We start from the raw sequence: 23,696 nt of genomic DNA, 5'->3' as shown, positions 1-23,696 counted from the left end.
GCATTCTAGCAACATGTCCTGCCCAACGTATCCGTCCAGCTTTAACCACTTTCTGAATATTCGGTTCGCCGTAGAGACGCGCGAGCTCGTGGTTCATTCTTCGCCCCCATACACCGTTCTCTTGCACTCCGCCAAAGATGGTTCTTGACAACATTTTGCACATAAAAGAGGAATATTTTTGCAAAGACTGTTTTGCTTTTTCTTCATTAAGATATAACTGATTTTAGGTTTAAAACCGTCTGATGAAAAATGTGTATTTTTTCAAGGATGGTGTCTTCGGAGACGTAAAATAATAAAATATAGCGCATCTTTCTGCACTATAAGAGTGACCATGAATTCACCTATTAGGGTGATACAAACTTTTGTACAAACTATGGAATTCCTAGGATTTCTCTGAAATACACATTTCATTGTTGATAAGCATTTTATCCACTGCTTCGATGTTATCATTCAACCGCTTCTGAACTGTTTCTTTTCTTGACGCTTCTCGCACTGGTGTAGTTCTCTCTACAGGATTGTTGCAGGTTTGGCTTTTCACCAGGCAATGCTTCACAAGTCATTTCCAGGTCGAAGAAGCATCTCCGTTTCCATCAAAAACATGCCGATCAAAAATCAGGATAGGAATTTTGATCAAAGAATGGACTCGATCTGAAGGTGGCACACAATCGACAAACCTGAAGTACCGTAGGTAAACTGAACTCGGACTATATTGCACTATTCTTCACTACTCTCGAGTCGCGGTTTAATTCCTCCTTCGCCGGAGTTACCCTATTGTGTCGGTTGACCTTTCTCGTTTATCAATTTACATGAACCACTAAGCAGAATTTTTCGTCACTGACTGTAGACCGTCTAGGGCACTAATGAATGTACCGCAGACCAGCCGATTAAGCCGATAAATATCATGTTTATTTCTATGATTACACACTGAAACGGTTCAGTTAGCTATGGAAACCTCATAAAACGATAAACTTTTACATCTACTGAAATCTTAAACCCTGATGGATCACATGTAAACAAACTCTCTGTACTGTCAATTGTTTTTTCGGTCATAAAAACAGGAAAACAAGCATGCTTGGATTGCTCTGGCGCGGTGGGCCTGGCTCATATCATGACCAGACAATAACTAAACTCTAACCTCCGTGACGTGTGATATTTCATCATCCGTTTCCAAGTTACCAATTTATTCGGGAATTCCAGTCAGTTAGTGTTATCGCATAGCTGGTACCTACGTAAAACGCATATCAATAATTAAAGCCTGAATCCTACGTAGGTAGGGTGACGGACCCCTTTCGTCATACGTAAACATAATCCATACTATAGACACTGTACTATAGACCCGCGGATGTATTTAGAAGTCGTAAAATGGGCAACACTGTTTTGTTCAGCAGTGTGGGAGGATTTTTTTTTTGACCAAGGACTACGTCTTACGGCAAGGTTTAAGATAGGGTGTCATTCCAAAAAATCTTTCTCGAAAAGTGGTCAGGTTTTGAACGCTAATAGCTTAGCGGTTTCCTGATCGATTTTCAATATTCTTACACCAATCGATCGGACAATCTACTAAGAATTGACCCAAATGAAGAATAGTATGGATTTTTGATGTTGAATTATTGAAAAATTGAAAATAATGAAGCATTGTCCAACTGTAAATTCTCGCTTCGTAATTGGTTGCAAAAGACGCCATCATAGTTTTAACGTATTTTTTTAAAAAAAAGGTGATGAAATCTCCCCGTCCCAACAGATCGAAAATTCTTTGCGACGATTGAACCTAGACCAATTTGATATCTGTGCTTGGGAAGTACGCCACAAAGAGTGATAAAGTCCGCTCGTTTCCAGTGATGCCAGATCTACGGATTTATCCGTAGTTCTACGGATTTAGAAATTTTCTAAATCTAAACGGATCAAGTGCTCAAAACTATGGATTTTTATAAACTTTGCGGAACAAAATGAAAGTTCTTTTTAGTGACAAAAGCAAAAGTACGCTACATGCAATGAATAATTTCCCGAAAGGCATAACTTTATTCTTTCTGAAAGAGAAAAAAGTGAGCACTTCTCTGCTTTCGCTTTCTGATCGTAGTGATATTTACGTTTATAATAATACTGCTATTTTCTTGATTAGAGTGCGGCAAAATGGAAAAGTATTTTCATTTCTTTTATTCCTAGATTTTGGCAGTTCATTAATATGATTTTTGTAGTGCGATAGAATTTCAAAATCTAGCGAATAAGGTTGTTCTTTATAATCAAGTAGAAGAAATCCTTATTCTATATGTATCAGTCCCGAGTAACAATGTGGGTTTTATTGCACTCTTATGGTGGTTTTCATGACCAATTTTCATAAGAGTGTGATAAAACCCAAGTTGTTGCTTGGGTTGTTTAATATGCTCTTTTTACGCACGCGATAAATAAAAGCGCTTGGACATATGTATAAACCTTAAAAAAGTAATGACAAGATGACTAAAATGTATAGACAATACAATGCAGTAACGGCGGAACGTCGACGAAAATGTGATTCAAAGTCAATGGAACAGTGATAAAAAGATGGCAAAAATAAGATAAAAAGACGACGAAAAGAGTGCCAAAACTGCGACAAAAAAGAAAAACACGACAAAAAATAGGAAATAGACATTTAAAAACTGCCAAACAGGTGATAAAACATGCTCAAATGACTACGAATTGATGGCGAATAAACGTTGTCAAAAAGACGACGAAAGATCAACGAAAAGACAAGAAAAAGACAACATTTTTGTTGCTTTGGCAACAAACAGGACGAAAGATGATGAAAAGATGACACTAAAACGAAGAAAAGGTGGCTAAATGCCAAAAAAACAAAATACGATGGAAAGATGGCAAAAGGACAATAAAAATACAACAGAGAAATGAAACAGAGACGTCGATTATGAAGAATATGCGATGACAATAAGAAGACGAAAAGGTTTCGAAAAAGCAACGATGAGGTGACGAAAACACGATGAAGGAATGATGGAAAGACAGCAAATAAACGACGAACAAACAGCGAAATGCCAGCGAAAAGATATGACGAAGAAGTGAAGATAAGTAGAACCAGAAAAGGTTAAAAACCGTGACAATAATGCCAAAAAACAGCATTACAAAACGACAAAAAGGCTATAAATATATGCCTTGGGCACAGACAAGTCAGTAAAACAGTGACTATGCCAAAAAAAGACACTAATTACGACGCCATCAAACCGAAAACGCCACAAAAAGCAATAAAAAATGTCAAAAAAATGTTGAAAAGAGACAAAAAGACGATAACAGAACATCAGATGTTGAACATAACATAGAACAACCACCTAACGTTAAAAAACAACTAGAACGAGGGGTCAACACGGTGTAGGCATGCCGAGGACTCGGGTTCAAATTCCCGTCACACAGAAATCACGAATGACCCAAGCTGTTAAAGTGACTATAATCAAATTAAAAAAAACGACAAAAAGATGACAGGAAAAGGCGACAAAATACGAAAGCGACGAAAAATAAAAGATGAAATACGAAAAAACAAAGGCAAAAGGCGAAAGACTAAAGTCAAGGGTATGCATTCTTGAATAATAAAGAAAAATAAATTTGAAATGTATCATGAACTGATTTGATTCAAAAAAGTATTCATTTCTTTCAAATACAATCAAGAACAGTACCTATGCGATAAAAAATGTCACTTCTATCACTTTTCAGCAAAACTGAGAAACACTTCATACTAACAAATCTTTAAATGAAGAACAAATGTCGGTCAAACCTCAAATCAAAGGTTTTATTTACAATTTGACTAATTTTTATAATTTATAACCCGTTCCTCTGTGATAAAAACACAGATGGTAAAACTACGGATTTTCCTTCAGCAAAACCTGGCATCACTGTCCCAACAAAATTCCTAACGAACAGTGTTGCCACGTATTCATCTGTACTGGAAGGTAAAAAAAAATCTTTTTCATCTGTACTTTTGTTTTCAAAAATCTGTACCAAAATCTGTACCACAAAGTTGGTTTGTTACATAGGAAAACCTGGTTTGTTTGCTTTAAAAAAATACAAAAATCGCAAATTACTGATTTCTATGATGATATTGGTAAATATTCTTGCTAACCTTAAAGACAGACACGTTTTGTTTTGTTTGCATTCACGTCAAGAGGTGCATCTATTGATTTCAAGTAACAAAACTGAAAGAAAAAAATGTTTTTGATAGTTTTTGACACCCAAAAATATCTGTACCCATCTGTACTTTATGACAAAAATCTGTAATCTGTACCGTACAGAATCTGTACCTAAAACATTGGAAAAATCTGTACTTTTCCAGATAAATCTGTAAATGTGGCAACACTGCTTACGAAGGCGATTAAACCTAGTCCAATTTGATATCTGTGCTTGGGAAGTGCGCCGGATTGCGAAACCACCCCTCTTCTTCAACCGGTGTTAGGTTGTCAAATTTGATGTCCTGAACGTAAACAATTTTGTTGAAACGTAAAACCACCCCTTTCTTTCAACTGATATCACCTTTAAACATTAAATGTAATTCGCATCAAAGTTAGTTTTAATGCTGTTTTTTCCTCTCTATGTCGCGAAAGTAGACGAAAAGACCCGCCATAGACGAATTCATCCAGCACCCTACATATCTCTTCAGAGTTTCAATACAGTGAGACACAACCGGGCTGAAATTTGGGATGTTGATAACAAAAAAAAAAATTGTTTTCGGTTTCGAAACTTTGGATGCATGTTTTCGTTTTGCTCTTATGTACTTTCATCAGAAGCCCAAGAAGGAACTTTTCAAAACGGGTTTAAACTAACGTTTTCATTTTAATTCCACTGCAGATCCAGAGCGCACGCGTCCAAGAGTCAAGGTGAGGACATCGGAGCCGTTATCGATGAGGACGGTTCTCTCGGTGGATCGGATATAGACGACAAGGAATTAAGCAACAGTGGATCGGAAATTGTAAGTTTATCTTAACCACATGTACGATCGGAGTGAACCTTACTAATTCAAATTCAATTTCAGATCAATCGAGGATCACCAATGGATGACCGAGTACATTCGCCCCAGCTGCTGGTGGAGAAACCGTACAAACCCAAGTTCCATAATGCAGCCCTGTATGCCAAACTGGATGCAAAATTAGCCAACAAATTTCCTACGTCGGGACCGAACAGCAGTACCGGCAGCAGTGGTCTTCCAACGACGTTGAACGTCAGCCATTCGGCGCCCTCAACGCCATATTTCGTAAGTTTCAAACTTTCTCAAATGAAAAAAATCTATGGAACTAATCAATTGTTTTTTTTAGAATGGCCAAAACGTGGAATCGCTCGAGCAGCACATTTCCAAGCTCATATCGGACAATGAAGCCATTGTGGAGGTGGTTGAACCGCCACTACAGAAAAAGTACCACAAAATTACCGGCATAACACGCGGTATATCAGTCAGCTCCAGTTCGTCCCACAGCGGGCAGCATGAGGGCGGAACAAGTAGCAGTAGTAGTAGTGGTGGTGGTGGCAGCAGTGCTAGTTCCAAACTGGCAAGTGCCTTGCTGCAGAAAAGAAACAGCGAGGAGCAACTGCATTATCTTCCGCAGCAGCAGCAGACACTGCAACAGCCATACGTAAACGCATTTCCCAGCGAGCCAAATGTGATAACGATTTCCAATAGTAAACCAATCGTAAGTTCCAAACCAGCGGCAGTCGCGTACGGACAGAATCACCATCCAGTATCGGTACAAATGGCAATCCAGCAGGATCAGCTAGTTCAGCAAGTGCAATATCAGCAGCCATTAAACTTGAGTAAACCTATGCCTTCAGCTGTTGGTTCGGAACCGTTGGAACAACAGATGGAACACCCTCGAAAACGGAGCAGTGGGTCACTGTACAGCCGGGAACAATCACCTTCTTCTTCTCTGCAATATTCACTGTCGCAGAATGCGACAGTACAACCGATAATTCTTCAGCAAACCCCACCAACGGTACAGGTTCAACCGCCTAATCCAACTCCACCACAAGCTCAACCAGTATCGCAGCAGCAACAACAACAGCAGCAGATGACAGTTACGGACCACCCGCAGAATCCGGAACGTTCCATCATCAAGGACCTTCTGCTCAACTCACGTGGTTTCGGAGTGGTTCAAAACCCGGAGAATGAGAACATTGAAAAACTGTTCACCTGCAAGTCGTGCAACATTAGTTTCCGCGAAGCGGAGATGCTCAAGTATCACATGATCTGCTACTGCCAGGGAAGCAGCAGCAACCTGAACAGTCCCTCGTCGAGTGCCCCCATCAGTCCGGTCGGCTCGCCGTCGCACTTTAATCGCGGGAAATCGTACAACCCGAATAGTTTAAAAACGTTGGCGCGAGTATCGCTGAATCCTCCACCGCGCAATCCATCGACCCTATCGAAACTGGCAAAGTCCCAGCTGAGATTACCGCGGATGCGGCCGGATAACATTTCGCTCCTGTCAGCGCTTGCCAAAGAAAACTTAGCGCTCAACACTGCGGGAAGTAGTTCTGCCATGAACGTCCAAGTGTCGGAGATGCAGGTGTCCCCGGTTATAGCCAAGATTGCCGATGTTGTTCAAAACCCACTGCCATCGCCGGGTCCGTTGCTGGGAAACACTAGATTGGTAGATTTTCAGAGCAGTAAAGTAGGGTCGAACGAGGATGCCCCAATGGGACACAAACGTGCCGTGGTCGTCGCTGGTGACGAACATCAGCAGCCGCTCCGACGAGCTCAGCAGCATCCTAGCTTGCAGTTGTTTGGCGGAAATGTGGAAATTGTGGATCGTAATGGTGTTGAAATATCGCCCCATCGCTACACCTCCGGTGGGACGGTAACGAGATGTTCACCGGAGATTGAGAGTGGAATGCACGAATATAGTGGACGCGTTAATAGCATGCATTCCGGAGGTACTTTCATGCAGTTGCCGGACAACAATCGTAGCTCTTCACCAGTTCAGATGAATCCAGGCACGCCGAAGCTGGTTGTGACCATCACTCCAACGCTGGCACCAGCTTTAACTACCCCTAGGGACTACTACGGGAATCAGCAGCAAGCTCCGGAAGGCAACGCTTCCACTCCCGTGCAACCCATAACACACTTTCACTTCCCACCAATCAATCCGATCACGGCGTACAACCCGCTGACACTGCCTCAGGTATCACCCGGTCAGGCACAGCAGATAATGCACGCTGGCAAACTGATACCGTTCGTGCAGGGCATTCCAGGCCCGAACTCCATGTTGATGCCCACAAACGATCCACACCCACAGCCGAAAAGTAGTCCTCGCATGCTGGTCAACCACGCAACCCACCCGCTGATGCAATCGATCTCGATTTCCACCGGAAATCATCAACTGGCCGGGCCAACTGTCAAACTCCAATCGTCCTCCTTGCTGACGATTGTCAAACCAACCAACACGACAGCCACCGATCGGCGGAGTGAAATCGACGAAGATCTGAGCCGCAGTAAAAAACCCTTCATACCCATACTTCCGGGAAAGAATGGTTTATCCAAAGAGATCTGGTCTCCGGCGAAGCAGGAATATCCCGTGCCAAAAAAGAGTTTCAATTTTTCCCGCATGGCGGACAACATTAGTCCGAGGAAAAAAGACTTCACCGATCAACCGCAAATCAAGAAAGAGGAAATTCGTTACTTCAACTTCGAAAATCTGATATCGAAATCGGAGATTTTGATCAAAACAACAGCCACTGCGACGGCGGGTCCCTCGGACTGTAAACCCGAACCGATGGAAGTAAAGCTGGAACCGCCTCCGTCGACTGTCGTAACCAAACCGAAATTCCTACGACCAAACTCACTGCCGCTCAAGCCAGGTACCTTCACGCCGAAACGCCATCATGGCATCACGCCAACCAACAACACGATGCCCCTGATCTCGCCCGAAACACCGCGACCTTCCAAGTCCTGCCGTGAGCTCTACTTCAACGGTCACGCCTACACCAACATTGGCCTGAAATCGAGCACCAAACCGTTCTACTGCACGGTCAACAAAACCCAGCCATTCTACGTGCAAACGCAGCAGAAGCAGCTCTCGATGTACAGCAACTGGCAGGTGCATCCGGAGAACGACCCGCACCCGCTGGGTCTGAAACCGGTCGCCGTAATGTCGCTGTACGACAGCAGCCAGCAGCGCAATCACCGCTACTCGATCGCACAATCACACGTGCCGCTGCTGTCGGTGGTTAATTCAAGTTCCTTCAACAACGCCGTCATGAGTACGGTCGAAGTTAAAACCAACTTCCCAACGACGTATGCACTTCCACCGATGACATCCCCCAAACAGCAAACGCTGCTACCCTTATCACTTGGACAGCAACATCAACCTCAACCGACACCTTCCGGAACGGGTTACCTTCAGTTCGGTTATCACGATAAAGGTGCTTCCAACGATAGTATGCCAGCGGCCAGAAGTGAATCGTCGGAGCGCACCCTGTCCGGCGGATTCGAAAGCACGGAAGAGTACACGTACGTGCGGGGCCGAGGCCGGGGCAAGTACGTCTGCAAGGAGTGCGGTATTCGGTGCAAGAAACCCTCCATGCTAAAGAAGCACATCCGAACGCACACCGACGTACGGCCGTTCAGCTGTCGTCACTGTAGCTTTCAGTAAGTTGTTACTTAGCCTTAGAATGAAAGATACTAATTACAATTTTTTTCAGTTTTAAAACCAAGGGCAATCTGACGAAGCACATGAAGTCGAAGAGTCACTACAAAAAGTGCACCGAGTTGGGGTTAAATCCGATACCGACCGGAGTGGACGACGATGGAGGCGATATCGATATCGAAGGGGATGAACAGTCGATTTCGAGTGAGCGCACTTCGACGATTCCGGGCGACTCCGATAGTGGATCGGAAAGCGACGGCGAGGATAGCGATGATAGTGGTGAGTTAACGTTAACATTTCAAGTTATCTTCTTGATATCGCTATGTGATCAAACTTTGCTCGGAAAATTATATTGTTTTTTTAAATAGTTAACAATTAAAGACAAACACACAAAATAAATAGTATCGTAAATGCACCTAACCGTAATATGTATACTCCTAAAAACAGAACAAAAGACTAAATGATATTACCCCTTCAAAACGACACCAACAAAGTGTCGAAACGTCGGAAAAACATCAAACTTCAGTCTTGATAAATTTCTCCGAAGACTGCCCTGCCAAATATTTACAGTAACAATGATGACTAAATCGGATTCCAAATTCCAGAGTTCAAAATTCATAGTTCCAAGTTCAGAATCCAAAACCCAGAGTGTAGCTCGAGTTTCCGAAGCCGGATTCGAATACCTAGAGTCTGAATTGCACAGTTCTGAGTCCAGAAGTTTTAGCTTCAGCTGCCACAGTCCAAATTCTAGATTACTGAATTGCAAAATTAAGAGCCCAGAGTTAATAGTTGGTCGAAGTCCAGTCACAAATAAGACGAACTTTGGAAGCTAGAATCCAAATTGCAGAATTTCAATTTATTTCAAACTCCAGAGCCCGAATTCTAAAAAGCAGAGTGCAACATACAGAATCGACTCTTCAACGGTCCTTAGTTCAAAGTTCTAAATCCAGAATTCAAAGTCCAGCATTCAAAGTTCAAATTCAGCGTCTTCACTCCAGCGTCCACCGACGAGGATACAGCGTTCAAAGCTTAGAGTTCAGGGTCAGAGTTCGAAGTCGAGAATCCAGACACAAAAAACTTGAGTTGATTATTCCACAGTATAACGGCCTGAGCTAATAATTCAAGTTCCAGCATAAAAAATTCGAAGTCTAGAATGCAAAATTCAGACTTCAAAGCCTGGAGTCGAATCCAGATTAGAGGGCCAAGATGCTAAAACTCAAAGTCCAGTCTGCACTCAGATGGGAAAATACATAGTCCAAGATTTCAAATTTAAGCTTCCAGAAACCAGAAAGCAGGGCCCAAAATCCAGAATTCAGGCTCAAGAATCTAAAACCCAGAGCCCAGAGCTCAGGTTGAAAACCAAGAATTCCGAGTCCATAGCTGAGAATCCGGGTCAGGCGTCATGAATCTAAAATCTGAAACTCAGACTCCAAAGATCGGAATTGACAATCTGAAGCAAGGTTAATATCATCAGATCGTATATCCAACATTCTAACTTTCAGTATCATAAGCCACAATTCAGTCGAGTTCAAAAACCAGAGTCCACAGCTCAAATTTCGAATTCTAAAACGCCAGAACTGAAAATCTAGAATTCATTGCCGTTTGTGCCGTCCGTTTATCTACGCATGAGTCGACTACGTCGGACTACTGTCAGTAAAAGTAGGAAAATGCAAGCTTCCTGCGTTTCGTGCGTCAGGAGATTCGTTAGCCGTCGCGGTCCACCAGTAGAATTTATTGAATAATAATTGAACGAAATCTCAAGAAGCAAAACGAATTCTTCGTGAGGAGTAAACGTAGGATTCTCGGTCACGTTTACTAATGTAGCTACCAAACGGACTTTCTTTCCCCCAGAGCCCCGTACATGGGTGGTGCGTGGGAACATTTAGTTCGTTCGGTCAAGAATGCAATGGCAGCAATAGCAATAGCAGACTTTGGTCGTGGATGCTATGAACTCGGTAAACTCAAGGCTTCTCACATGTTTACCCCTAGACTCAGCCCTACTAGCTTAGTTGTTATAAACCAGTTGGGACAACTGATTTACGACTAATTTCAGTCATAACTAAATTTCTGCAACCATAAATGCGAAAAGTGTACTGCTTGGAGAAGAATCCGGACTACTTTCTAATCGGAAGTTCTGCGGAATTGCAGCAGCCGGTATCTATTGAAGGCATCTTCAAACCAAAGTTGCTGAAGGCCTCTTGGGAAAGGATTGAACTCCAGCTTAACTTTTGAAAACGTTGGTTGGTAGAGTACTTGCCAGTTATTCGTAGGCAACCAAAGTGGTTCGACGAGACTCGTTCAGTGCAAGAGGAAAATCTGATTCTAATCGCTAACGAAAGAATGAGTGGATACGGGAACGAATAGCTGAAGTTATGCGAGACGGCTAAGAAAGGGTTCGGCTAGGAATTGTGCAAACCATCAACAGTATGTTACGTCGTCCAGTCACAAAGTTGGCGTAGAGGTAGCGGTAGCTGAAAGTGCAGTCTTGGTTCAGTATCATAAACCACAATTCAGTTGAAAAACGTAGATTCAAAACTCAGAAAATAAACTTTCGGAAAATGCAGATCGAAAATCTATACCTATAAAAATGGATTTCTGTCTGTCTGTCTGTCTGTCTGTCGGGATGTTCCTTATAGAATCAAAAACTACTGAACCAATCGGCGCGAAAATTTGCATGTGGAGGTTTTTGGGGCCAGGGAAGGTTCTCATGATGGTTAGAGACCCCTCCCCTCACTAAGAGAGGGGGCTCCCATACAAATGAAACACAAATTTTTGCATAACTCGAGAACTAATCAAGCAAATAGAACAAAATTTAGCATGTGGGTGTTTTTGCAGGCAAATTTTTTTTCTATGGTGAATTGAGACTCCTCCCCTCTTTAGGAGGGGAATTATGACCCCTCGCCCCTTCAAGAGGGTGGTTTCCATACAAATGAAATACAAATTTCTTCATAACTCGAGAACTAATCAAACAAATGGAACCAAATTTGGCATGTGAAGGTTTTTGGAGGCAACAATTTTTTATATGGTGAATTAGGAGGGGGGCTCCTATACAAATGAAGTACGAATTTCCTCAAAATTCGAGAATTAATCAATCAGTTGGAACCATATTTGGCATGTGGGTGTTTTTGGAGGCAAGAATTTTTTCTATGATGAATTAGGACCCCTTACTTTTTTAGGAGGGGGGCCTCGCATACAAATAAAATACAGAATTTGTAGCAAGAATCAAGAATCAAGACTCAAGAGTCAAAAATCATAACTGTAAAATGCCAACTGTAAACAGAAAATTGAATATCAAAAAGCGGAAATCGGAAATCATAAACCGATAATCGAAAATCGACAATCGAAGATCGAAAACCGAATATCAAAATCGGAAATTGAAAATCGGAATTCGAAAATCGAAAATCCAAATGCGAAAATTAAAAATCGAAAATCGAAATTAGAAAACGAAAATCGAAAATCGAAACTCAAAATTCGAAAACTGGAAATTGAAAATTGAAAATTGAAAATTGAAAATTGAAAATTGAAAATTGAAAATTGAAAATTGAAAATTGAAAATTGAAAATTGAAAATTGAAAATTGAAAATTGAAAATTGAAAATTGAAAATTGAAAATTGAAAATTGAAAATTGAAAATTGAAAATTGAAAATTGAAAATTGAAAATTGAAAATTGAAAATTGAAAATTGAAAATTGAAAATTGAAAATTGAAAATTGAAAATTGAAAATTGAAATTCAAAATTCAAAATTCAAAATTCAAAATTCAAAATTCAAAATTCAAAAATTCAAAATTCAAAATTCAAAATTCAAAATTCAAAATTCAAAATTCAAAATTCAAAATTCAAAATTCAAAATTCAAAATTCAAAATTCAAAATTCAAAATTCAAAATTCAAAATTCAAAATTCAAAATGCAAAATGCAAAATTCAAAATTCAAAATTCAAAATTCAAAATTCAAAATTCAAAATTCAAATTCAAAATTTAAAATTTAAAATTTAAAATTTAAAATTTAAAATTTAAAATTTAAAATTTAAAATTTAAAATTTAAAATTTAAAATTTAAAATTTAAAATTTAAAATTTAAAATTTAAAACTTAAAATTTAAAATTTAAAATTTAAAATTTAAAATTTAAAATTTAAAATTTAAAATTTAAAATTTAAAATTTAAAATTTAAAATTTAAAATTTAAAATTTAAAATTTAAAATTTAAAATTTAAAATTTAAAATTTAAAATTTAAAATTTAAAATTTAAAATTTAAAATTTAAAATTTAAAATTTAAAATTTAAAATTTAAAATTTAAAATTTAAAATTTAAAATTTAAAATTTAAAATTTAAAATTTAAAATTTAAAATTTAAAATTTAAAATTTAAAATTTAAAATTTAAAATTTAAAATTTAAAATTTAAAATTTAAAATTTAAAATTTAAAATTTAAAATTTAAAATTTAAAATTTAAAATTTAAAATTTAAAATTTAAAATTTAAAACTTAAAATTTAAAATTTAAAATTTAAAATTTAAAATTTAAAATTTAAAATTTAAAATTTAAAATTTAAAATCTAAAATTTAAAATTTAAAATTTTAAATTTTAAATTTTAAATTTTAAATTTTAAATTTTAAATTTTAAATTTAAAATTTAAAATTCAAGATTCAAAATTGAAAATTGAAAATTAAAAATTTTAAATTTTAAATTTTAAATTTTAAATTTTAAATTTTAAATTTTAAATTTTAAATTTTAAATTTTAAATTTTAAATTTTAAATTTTAAATTTTAAATTTTAAATTTTAAATTTTAAATTTTAAATTTTAAATTTTAAATTTTAAATTTTAAATTTTAAATTTTAAATTTTAAATTTAAAATTCAAGATTCAAAATTGAAAATTGAAAATTAAAAATTGAAAATTGAAATTTAAAAAAAAATGGAATGTTGAAAATTGAAAAATTCAATTCAAAATTCCAATTCCAATAGTCAAAACTCATAGTTCAATGTTCGAAATTCCAAATTCCTTAAAATTGTGAAATAAGAAATTAAAAAAATATAAAAAGTAAAAGGATAAACAGAAAAATAATACTGGGAAATTGAAAAGAAAATGTAAATCTGAAAATAAAATATGAAAAATAGGAATAAAAACATAGAAAATGGAAAGTGAAAACCGAAAATAAAAAGAGGAAATCGGCAAATGAAAAATGAAAAAAGTAAATCGTCACATGGAGAGCAGAAAATAGAAATTAGATAATGGAAAAATTCCTTTTTCGAGAATTGATTGAGAATTGAAAATGGAGAAAAAAATAATGTAGAATGAATAATGCATAACATCATAAATATAAGAGGTTTATGTCCGTCGCCAAAACGAGAGGTGCTATATGTATTTTCATGGTAATAATCGCCCACATTAAGCAAAGACTCAACCCAATCATACCAGATTACATTCAAGACGAGCAAAAGTAACGTAGTTGCATTTCATAGAGTTACATAGCGTTAGCGTTACATAGCGTACCACCAATTCGGTCTCAATTAGACGCGAGGCGACGCGCGGGGGTTACAGCTAGTAGTTTATAAGCGTATTCAGTCTGTACGATTTTTAGAAATAGAGAACAAAGAATAAACACTAAAGAATAAAGAACAAAGACTAAAGACTGATGAGTAAGACTGAAGAATGCAGACGGAAGACACAGGATGTTTGAAAATTGAAGATACTGAAGAATGACGACTGATAACACTTAAGACTGAAGATTTCAAACTGAAAACTGAAGTCATTGAAGTCTGAAGACATTGAAGATTGAAGACTGTAGACTGCAGACACTGAAGACGGAAAAGACCGAACACTGAAGACACCGAACACTGAAGACTGAAGATTGAAAACTGAAGACTGTAGATACTAAAGACACTGGAGAGGCTGAAGACTGAAGATACTGAAGACTGAGGAAACTGAAGAATGAAGACTGAAGACACAGGATGATTGCAAATTGAAGATACTGAAAAATGAAGACTGAAAACACTTAAGACTGAAGATTGAAAACTGAAATCTGAAGACATTGAAGTCTGAAGGCATTGAAGATTGAAGACTGTAGACTGCAGCCACCGAAAACTGAAGACTAAAGACTAAAGACTAAAGACTAAAGACTAAAGACTAAAGACTAATGACTAAAGACTAAAGACTAAAGACTAAAGACTAAAGACTAAAGACTAAAGACTAAAGACTAAAGACTAAAGACTAAAGACTAAAGACTAAAGACTAAAGACTAAAGACTAAAGACTAAAGACTAAAGACTAAAGACTAAAGACTAAAGACTAAAGACTAAAGACTAAAGACTAAAGACTAAAGACTAAAGACTAAAGACTAAAGACTAAAGACTAAAGACTAAAGACTAAAGACTAAAGACTAAAGACTAAAGACTAAAGACTAAAGACTAAAGACTAAAGACTAAAGACTAAAGACTAAAGACTAAAGACTAAAGACTAAAGACTAAAGACTAAAGACTAAAGACTAAAGACTAAAGACTAAAGACTAAAGACTGAAGACTCTGAAGACTGAAAACGGAAGACTAAAGAGTGAAAACTGAAGAATGAAGAACGGAAATTAAATATGAAAAAATTTAAATTAAAATATTGAAAATGTAAAATGAAAACTGACAGTTGGAAGCAAACATTTAAAAATTAAAAATTGCAAGTTGAAAGTTGAAATTTAACACAACTTGAACTCATAGTTGACAATCGTAAATTTAAGTGTCTAAATTATGATTCAAAATTGTAAATTTGAAATACCAAACTTATATAATCGAGTTGATATGCCGAAAAGTAAAAATTTTGGAACTATAAATACAACAGGCTGTTATAGTTTACAGTTTATAAAGAATGAAGGTGAAAATTTAAAATTTAGTAGCTAAAATGTGAACAGTTTAAGCAAAAGGCTGGAATGTTAAAATGGCGAGAGACTGAAAAGATGAAAATTTTAAAAGGTTGAAATATATTCAGAAAGAAAATAGGAATAAACGAATGAAGAATGAATGAAACAATGCATAACATTGTTTATAAGCATATTCAGTCTGTACGATTTTTAGAAATAAAGAATAAAGATTAAACACTAAAGAATAAAGAACAAAGACTGGAGACTGATGACTAAAGACTGAAGAATGAAGACTGAAGATACTGAAGAATAACGATTGAAAACACTTAAGATTGAAAACTGAAAACTGGAGACACTGATGACTGAAAAGACTGGAGACTGAAGAGGCTGAAGACTGAAGACTGAAGATACTGAAGACTGAGGAGACTGAACACTAGAAAGACTGAAGAGACTGAAGGCTGAAAACTGAAGATTGAAGATTGAATACACTGAAGAGGTTGAAGCTTGAAGACTAAAGATACTGAAGACTGAGGAGACTGAACACTAGAAAGACTGAAGAGACTGAAGGCTGAAAACGGAAAACTGAAGAGTAAAGAGTGAAGAATGAAGAACGGAAAATGAGTATGAAAAAATTAAAATTAAAATATTGAAAATGCAAAATGAAATGTGAAAGTTGGAAGCGGAAATTTAAAAATTCAAAATTTTAAGTTGAGAGTTGAAATTTATCAGAACTTGAACTTATAGCTGTCATACTTAGATGTAAGCGCCTAAATTCTGGTTCAAAATTGTAAATTTGAAAGACGAAACTCAAATAAACCACTTAATATGCAGAAAAATGAAAAGTTTGGAAATATAAATACAACAGGTTAAGGTTTTAAAAGATGGAGGTGAAAAATAAAATTTTTTATGCTAAAATTTAAACTGTTTAAGCAAAAGGCTAGAATGTCAAAATGGTGCGAGGTTGAAAAGTGGAAAATTTCAAAGAGCTAAGATAAGTTCAAAACTAACCGTAAACTTGGCCAATTAAAGAAGTAAAAAGTGAGATATAAGTTGAAATATATTTGAATATTAAAAAAGGTTAGAAGGTTAAAAAAGTTATAGAAAGTTGAAAAGATTTTTTTGTTTTACTTAACTCTGACTCGTGGTTCAACGTAAGCTTTATTTTTACTAAAGTGGAGGAGCGTTTGGTAAGAAGAATGGTAGACTGGATGAAACTGGGAAATTTCGATATAAGGCTAAAATTATATCGAGTAGTAAAATATATTGGGCGCCCGAGTGCTTTGGCAATTAAACTATCACCACACAACCCCCTATATTAGATAGTCTCACATCTAGTTTCCGTCCCCTCGGTCTAATCATTTCCTATACAGTCACATACGTTCCCCCGCCGATGGTGATTATTTTTTGTTTGATTGCTCTTTTGCTTCTACCACCGATTAGATCTAATCTATTTAATACAGGGGGTTGTGTGGTAATAGTTTAATTGTCAAAGCATTCGGGCGCCAACCGAGTCCCACTTACCAATTGAACTATCCAATATATTTTTGGTCTCATATCGAAATTTTCCCGTTTCATCCAGTCTACCATTCTTTCACCAAACGCTCCATCACTTTAATAAAAATAGAGTTAAAATATAGGAAACCCCATAGAAAATATGACGGTTATGCGATTAGCGGCAGTATAGTTCTTACATAAAATTTAAAAAAACTCAGTAGTTTGCAAGTTAAAGCAAATTGTAAAGGTAAAATAAAACTGATGAATGAAAGAAGTTACAAAATAAAGAAGTTGACAGGTAAAACAGCTAAAAAGCCAAGTTAATAAGCTTTAAATTAAAAAAAATTAAAGGCTAAATAATTTGTAGGGGCAAACGTTAACGTTAAAACTGATATTTGAAAAGTCGTAAACTAAAAATTGAAAGACGATACTCGCTAAATTGCAAGTTGAAAATGAAAATGCAATATAAGTCAATCAAATGCTACATTAACACGTCAACTAATTCAATCATTCCACCTCCACTGTTTCAGACGAATCAAAAAGCCGCCTGCTGGAGCACGAAGCCGCTCGCTGTCTGCTATCGCTGTCGATGACACCGCCCACCAGTTCGCAGATCTCCAAGAGCTACCCGAGCCCGGTTCCGTCGTACGGCAACCATCAGCTGTCGGAGCGGGACGCTCGCAGCCGCCAGCACGGATACGCTCCCAGCAGCAGCAGCGGTGGTGCCATTTCCCCCGGTGGGTTGATCATTTACGCTCAGCAGCCACCACCGGCGACGGCGGCGGCAGAATCACCTAGTCAACCGAATCGACGCGTCATCACCTTCGGCAACACACCGAAGGTGGAGTTCAATCTGCTCAAACACGAGCAGTACTACTCGGATCCGAACCTCAGCAAGAAGAAGCGTGAGCTGGCAACAGCAGGAGGAGGAGGAAATGGTCCTGTTGGAGGCATTACTAGTAGTGCTGTTAGCTGCTATCAAAATGAAGAAGATGATGATGGAGCGATGCCGATTGATTTAACGAAAAAGGTGAAGGGAGTTCCGCTGGCGGCGCTGCCGCCTCAATCCATGCCAGATCCTTCGATCTACTCCCATCCGCATTATCAGCATCAAAATCATCACCAGCTGAGTAAGGGATCTAATGTGCTGCTACGTGCGCAGCATCTGCCTACCGAACCGTTACCATTGAACGCAAGATCGCAGGTCATCGTGCGAATGTCCGACGTCGTTACGCCGATCAGTGGAACTGCCAATCTGCTAACGACGCTGGTTTCGAATACGGATAAGATCCCGCTGACGCACGGGATGATTCCCGGCGGCGGGAAGGAACTGGTGGATGATAATGTGTACTTCCAGGAGTATATTAAGCAGCGTGCACTGCAGGATAGTCGCATGAAGCAAAGTCAGATGAAGGGGGCCACTAATAGTTCGCAGTACGAAGACAGTTCGGAAGCACCTGGTATCGCCGATAGGCAAGTAGCGATGGAAAGCAAGTTGGTTATCGCAACCACCACCGTAAGTTCGCTTTTGAATGGACCGGTTAAGGTGGTTGTTCCAACGCCTGTGGAGAAAGTGTATCGAATTTTTAACGGTAAAAATGAGATTCACCACTCGAAGGTGAGTGCCGAGTTGATGAGTAGAGTGGAGGTTCCGACCGTGGTGAAGGAACCGACGATTCAGCCAGTGGAGGATCATCCGGTGGTGGAGGCTGCGGAAACAAGTGTACCTCGAATGGATCCGTTGGCAGAGAGCAGTACCGTTGGAAGTGGGAAGTTAGATCTGCTGGTTGAACCGGTTAGATCAAGAAGTAACAGTGTGAAATCGAATGATTCAACGAAGCAGCCATCGATTGCTGCGGCCATTGTACCGGCTGGGACAGGCAAGGAGAGTGCCAAAAGTGTGGCTTCCGAATATCTCAAACTGACGAAGTCAGTTACGCTTAGAAAGCGCGAGGATAGTGAGAGTGGTACGGCCTCCGATCAGGAGCCGCCGATTGTGGAAGCTAAGATAATTCCAACAGCGCCGATTGTTGCTCCTATTGTGGCTCCCATCGTGGTTGTTCCGCCAACCTCAGCAGCAACTGGCGAACTGGGAGGAATCGTAGCTCGAACCGTTGTGGTTGGTGAAGATGGTTTTAAATCGACACCAGCGACGAACGAGTTTGCCTCGTTGAGCCATTTCCAGGAGGATGGAGGCCGTCCTGTTTGTGAAGTGTGCAACAAACGCTTCCTAAAAATATCTCAGCTAAAAATTCACATGAACATACACTACATGGAGCGGAAGTACCGCTGCGAACCCTGCGGAACCAGTTTCCGTTCGCAGGGTCTATTTTTGAAACACGAAAGATCTGCCACGCACAGAAATAAGGTCTCGATGACGACAACTTTCGGCATCGCAACCGATTCGAATCCTCGGCCGTTCTACTGTAAGGATTGCGATGTTGGGTTCCGAATCCATGGCCATTTGGCTAAACATTTGCGGTCAAAAATGCACGTTCTAAAGCTGGAATGTCTCGGAAAGCTACCCTTCGGCACGTACACCGAAATTGAACGTTCCGGGACGAACCTAACCGAGATCGACACTACCGATTGTGAGAACTCGCTGTCCAGTCTTAAGCGGTTGGCGATTCGGCTGAACGTGAAGGACCCGGCCAATGTTCTGCCAGGTGGTGGTGGCGGCGGCGGCGGAATCGGTCCTTCGGGCAGTGGCAACGAAACAGACAGCTGTGACGATAATCAGTACGAGAATGACAACGACGAGTCCAACGTGGAGGACAGTTCCAGCTCGAACGGACCAACGAACAACCGAGACGACGAAACGGACAACGACGGGGAACCATCGTCGGCCGGTGAGTGTAACGGGCCCTCCGCAGGGCAACCGATCAACAACAACAACACCCTGAATTTGAACGTCGCCGCGAAGCGAAAACCTGATGACAGCAGTACAAGCAACGTTGAACAACCGAGCGAAGCGAAGCGCGCCAGAGTGCAAACCGCCGTCGAAGCGAATCCGGGGGCGGGGCAACCGACACTGCCGCCGGGATGTGATTCATAGCATATCGTCACAACGCAACGGAACGTTGTTAGCTGGGTAAGCGAAAAATGCTGAGGGTTGTACCCGTTTGGTGGAAGATAATTTCCCCTTAAGTTCTTCCGATTCTGAGGGCCCATAACCTGTTGTTTTAGTGATTAAATGCATCAAATTTCGTTGAACACAGGCAATAGTTGGCCAAAATATCGTCACACAGACAAACACACACGAACACACCAAATGGAACTAATATCCCCCACCCCCCCGATTTAAGAAGGAGTGCCAAGTTTACCGGTCACATGTGCCAACAATGCTGTGTACATTCAAATGTACACAGAGAAAAAACAACAACCAAGTTTGTTTAGTTAGCTTTTAGTTTGTACAATTCTGAATAAAAAAACAGTAAAAGAAACTTGTTGCAAATGGTAGTATTTAGCTTTTGCTTATAGAATCTATTTTTTCCCCTAACGAACGGCGAAAGATAAAGTCCCGTCGGTAAGCGCATTAGTGATATTTCCTTTCAATCTTTAAGTGTAGCTTTAGCAATTTCATTAGTTCGTAAGTTCTTTGGCACATCAAACAAACCTTAGTGCGTGTGTGTACGTTATGTAGAGCCGCCGGCGTATATGTGATCATTTATTTGTTAACCTAGAGAAGAAGCAAACAATACTCTTGAGATAATTCAACTATCCTAATAACTATATTATTACAACGGAGTCAAAAAGGGAATATGATTCCCGCCACCACAGAGACCTAGCGCACCGCCACCACCAAGGCTAACAACTGTGGAGAAACGGTAATTTGACTTTAATCGGTTTATTTTCACTTACTGTGTTTAGTTTGAAACAAAAGAAGAAAAAAGCTCCTGGAAACGATAAGAAACTACGGTGAGTGGAAAGATTGCAACCACCTGCTGATGTATTTTATATAATGTATATTTTAGTGTGTAAAAAAAGGAAGCAAAAGAAAAAAAACGGATGTCAAAAAGAGTATATTAAACATAACGATTTTTTGTATTAGTTTTACAACTACTATAGAAACGTAAATGATTGATGAAACGTTCGATATCCCCCTTTCCCCCAGTAAACGAAAATGAAGGTCAAAATATATATATTTATATACACCATTTGAAAAAAAATCAAATAAGAACAAGTAAAAAACGTGAATATCCATATATTTGTAAACACATTTTTTCCCCTTTGAAAAACAAAATGCAAACTATTCGCAGCCATTTTTATAACGTGTAATATTGGTATCGATATCCTCTACTAATTCTCTCTAGGAGAAACAGAAGAAAAAAAACAGAAACTACGACGGGATCGCATTCGTACTAAGAGCTACTAGAGAGACCGACCGACAGTGTGTACATTGCATATCATTTTACTGAAGGAAAACTAAAGAAGAACAAACAAACAAACAAAATGAGGGAAAACCCGATTTTCAACCATTTGTTTTTTACTATATATTTTCCCCGAGTGTGTCACACCCGGAAAACACGACAATTGGCGAATTGAATTCAAATTGGGTCACGGACGCAGGAACGTAGGAAAGCAAAAATCACTGCTGTTCTTCGTTGTGACCCGATTAAATGGAATAAACGAAATTGGGAGAACAAAAATATGCAAAACATATTATATTTATTATATTTTTGTAATAGTATAATCACACACATACACACACAAGAAACAAACAAACAAAACAAAACAACAATGTAAGAGTCATCGTGAAGTAAAAAGTCTAGCGTAAGTGAAAAATAAACAATGAAAATGCATGTGGAATAATCAAACAACGTGATGTCGACTGTTTGCTACTGAAGCATGTATCCGAAATTCATGTAACTTTAAAAGTTTAACTTGCGGTAAATAGTTCCAAATAGCCTTATGTAACGATTATTGAAACCATTCGCATTGCTCATTATTCTGCCATACGTTTCTAGTGAAGAAAAAATGGTTTATTCGTATTCTAAAGTAATCGTTCAAGCTTCTGTCAGCTTCCATGAGCACTCTAATTGGAACCGGTAATAAATAACCCCAAAAACGTTATCAAATTATGGCATTATGCACTGGTCTAAGCCAGCTTGCAGAGTGCCCACTCCCAGCCATAAACAGAAAGCGGGACACCCAACCTTTTCAGGAGGTCTTGCCTGAAAAAATGAAGTAATCGTAGGATGGCAGGATTTATTTTTACTTACCACACTTTCGAATACAATTAGATTCAAAATTGAGGTTTAAATTGAAATTGAAAGCATGCTTGAAATTGGATTTTGAATTGGACTCGGATGTGGAAATCTATACCTATAAATAAGGATTTCTGTCTGTCTGTCTGTCTGTCTGTTTGTCTATCTGTCTGTCCGTATGTTCCTTATAGAATCGAAAACTACTGAACCAATCGGCATGAAAATATGCATGTAGAGGTTTTTTTGGGGCCAGGAAAGGTTTTAGTGATGGTTAGAAACCCCTCCCCCCATTAAGAGGGGGGACTCCGATACAAATGAAACACAAATTTCTCCATAACTCGACAACTAATCAAGCAAATAGAACAAAATTTGGCATGTGGGTGTTTTCGGTGACAAGAATTTATTCTATGGTAAATTGAGACCCCTCCCCTCTTTATAAGGGGAATTATAACTCCTCTCCTCTTTAAAAGGGGGGGCTTCCATACAAATTTCCTCATAACTCGAGAACTAATCACGCAAATGGAACCAAATTTGGCATGTGAAGGTTTTCGAGGGCAAGAATATTTTCTATAGTAAATTAGGACCCCTCCCCACTTTAAGAGGGGGGGCTCCTGTACCAAAGAAACACAATTTTCCTCATAACTCGAGAAGTAATTAAGCAAATGGAACCAAATTTGGCATGTGGGTGTTTTTGGAGACAAAAATTTTTTCTATGATGAATTGGGACCCCTACCCGTTTTAGGAGGGGGGGATACTATACACATGAAATACAAATTTCCTCATAACTGAAGAACTAATCAAGCAAATGGAACAAAATTTAGCATGTGAAAAATTTCGAGGGCCAGAATATTTTCTATGGTGAATTAGGACCCCTCCCAACTTTAAGAGTGGGGGCTCCTAAACAAACGAAATACAAATTACCTCATAACTCGAGAACTAATCAAGCAAATGGAACAAAATTTGGCATGTGGGTGTTTTTGGAGACATTATTTTTTTCTATGATGAATTGAAACCCCTCCCCACTTTAGGAAGGGGGGCTCCTATACAAAGGAAATGCAAATTTCCTCACAACTCGAGAATTAATCAAGCAAATGGAACCAAATTTGGCATGTGCAAGTTTTCTAGGGCATGAATATATTCTATAGTGAATTAGAACCCCTCCCCACTTTAAGAGGGGGGGCTCCTATACAAACGAAATACAAATTTCCTCATAACTCGAGAACTAATCAAGCAAATGGAACCAAATTTGGCATGTGAAAGTTTTCGAGCGCAAGAATATTTTCTATGGTGAATTGGGACCACTCCCAACTTTAAGAGGGGGGGCTCCTATACAAACGAAATACAAATTTCCTCATAACTCGAGAACTAATCAAGCAAATGGAACAAAATTTGGCACGTGGGTGTTTTTGGTGACAAAATTTTTTTCTATGATGGATCGGGACCCCTACCCACTTTAGGAGGGGGGGCTCCTATACAAATGAAATTTAAATTTCCTCATAACTCGAGAACTAATCAAGCAAATAGAACCAAATTGGGCATGTGGAGGTTTTTGGAGGCA

At 38.7% G+C, this 23,696-nt stretch overlaps 1 protein-coding gene across 5 annotated transcripts in view; it reads left to right on the top strand.

Annotated features, from left to right (window-relative positions):
* Positions 1–21,735, top strand: part of LOC128738216 (uncharacterized) — a 114,271-nt gene extending 92,536 nt beyond the window's left edge. For all 5 annotated transcript variants that reach the window (XM_053833190.1, XM_053833192.1, XM_053833194.1 and 2 more), the window contains 5 exons: positions 4,816–4,936; positions 5,000–5,218; positions 5,280–8,602; positions 8,656–8,879; positions 17,462–21,735. In XM_053833190.1, coding sequence (XP_053689165.1) covers positions 4,816–4,936; positions 5,000–5,218; positions 5,280–8,602; positions 8,656–8,879; positions 17,462–19,986 — 6,412 coding nt within the window. In that variant the 3' untranslated portion in view covers positions 19,987–21,735. The remainder of the gene's footprint in view (positions 1–4,815; positions 4,937–4,999; positions 5,219–5,279; positions 8,603–8,655; positions 8,880–17,461) is intronic.
* Positions 21,736–23,696: the final 1,961 nt, after the last annotated feature.

Source organism: Sabethes cyaneus, chromosome 2 (genome assembly GCF_943734655.1).
Source record: "Sabethes cyaneus chromosome 2, idSabCyanKW18_F2, whole genome shotgun sequence".
NCBI lineage: Eukaryota > Metazoa > Arthropoda > Insecta > Diptera > Culicidae > Sabethes > Sabethes cyaneus.
The sequence above is the reverse complement of the archived record's forward strand: the minus strand, read 5'-3'. Positions and strand labels throughout refer to the sequence as shown.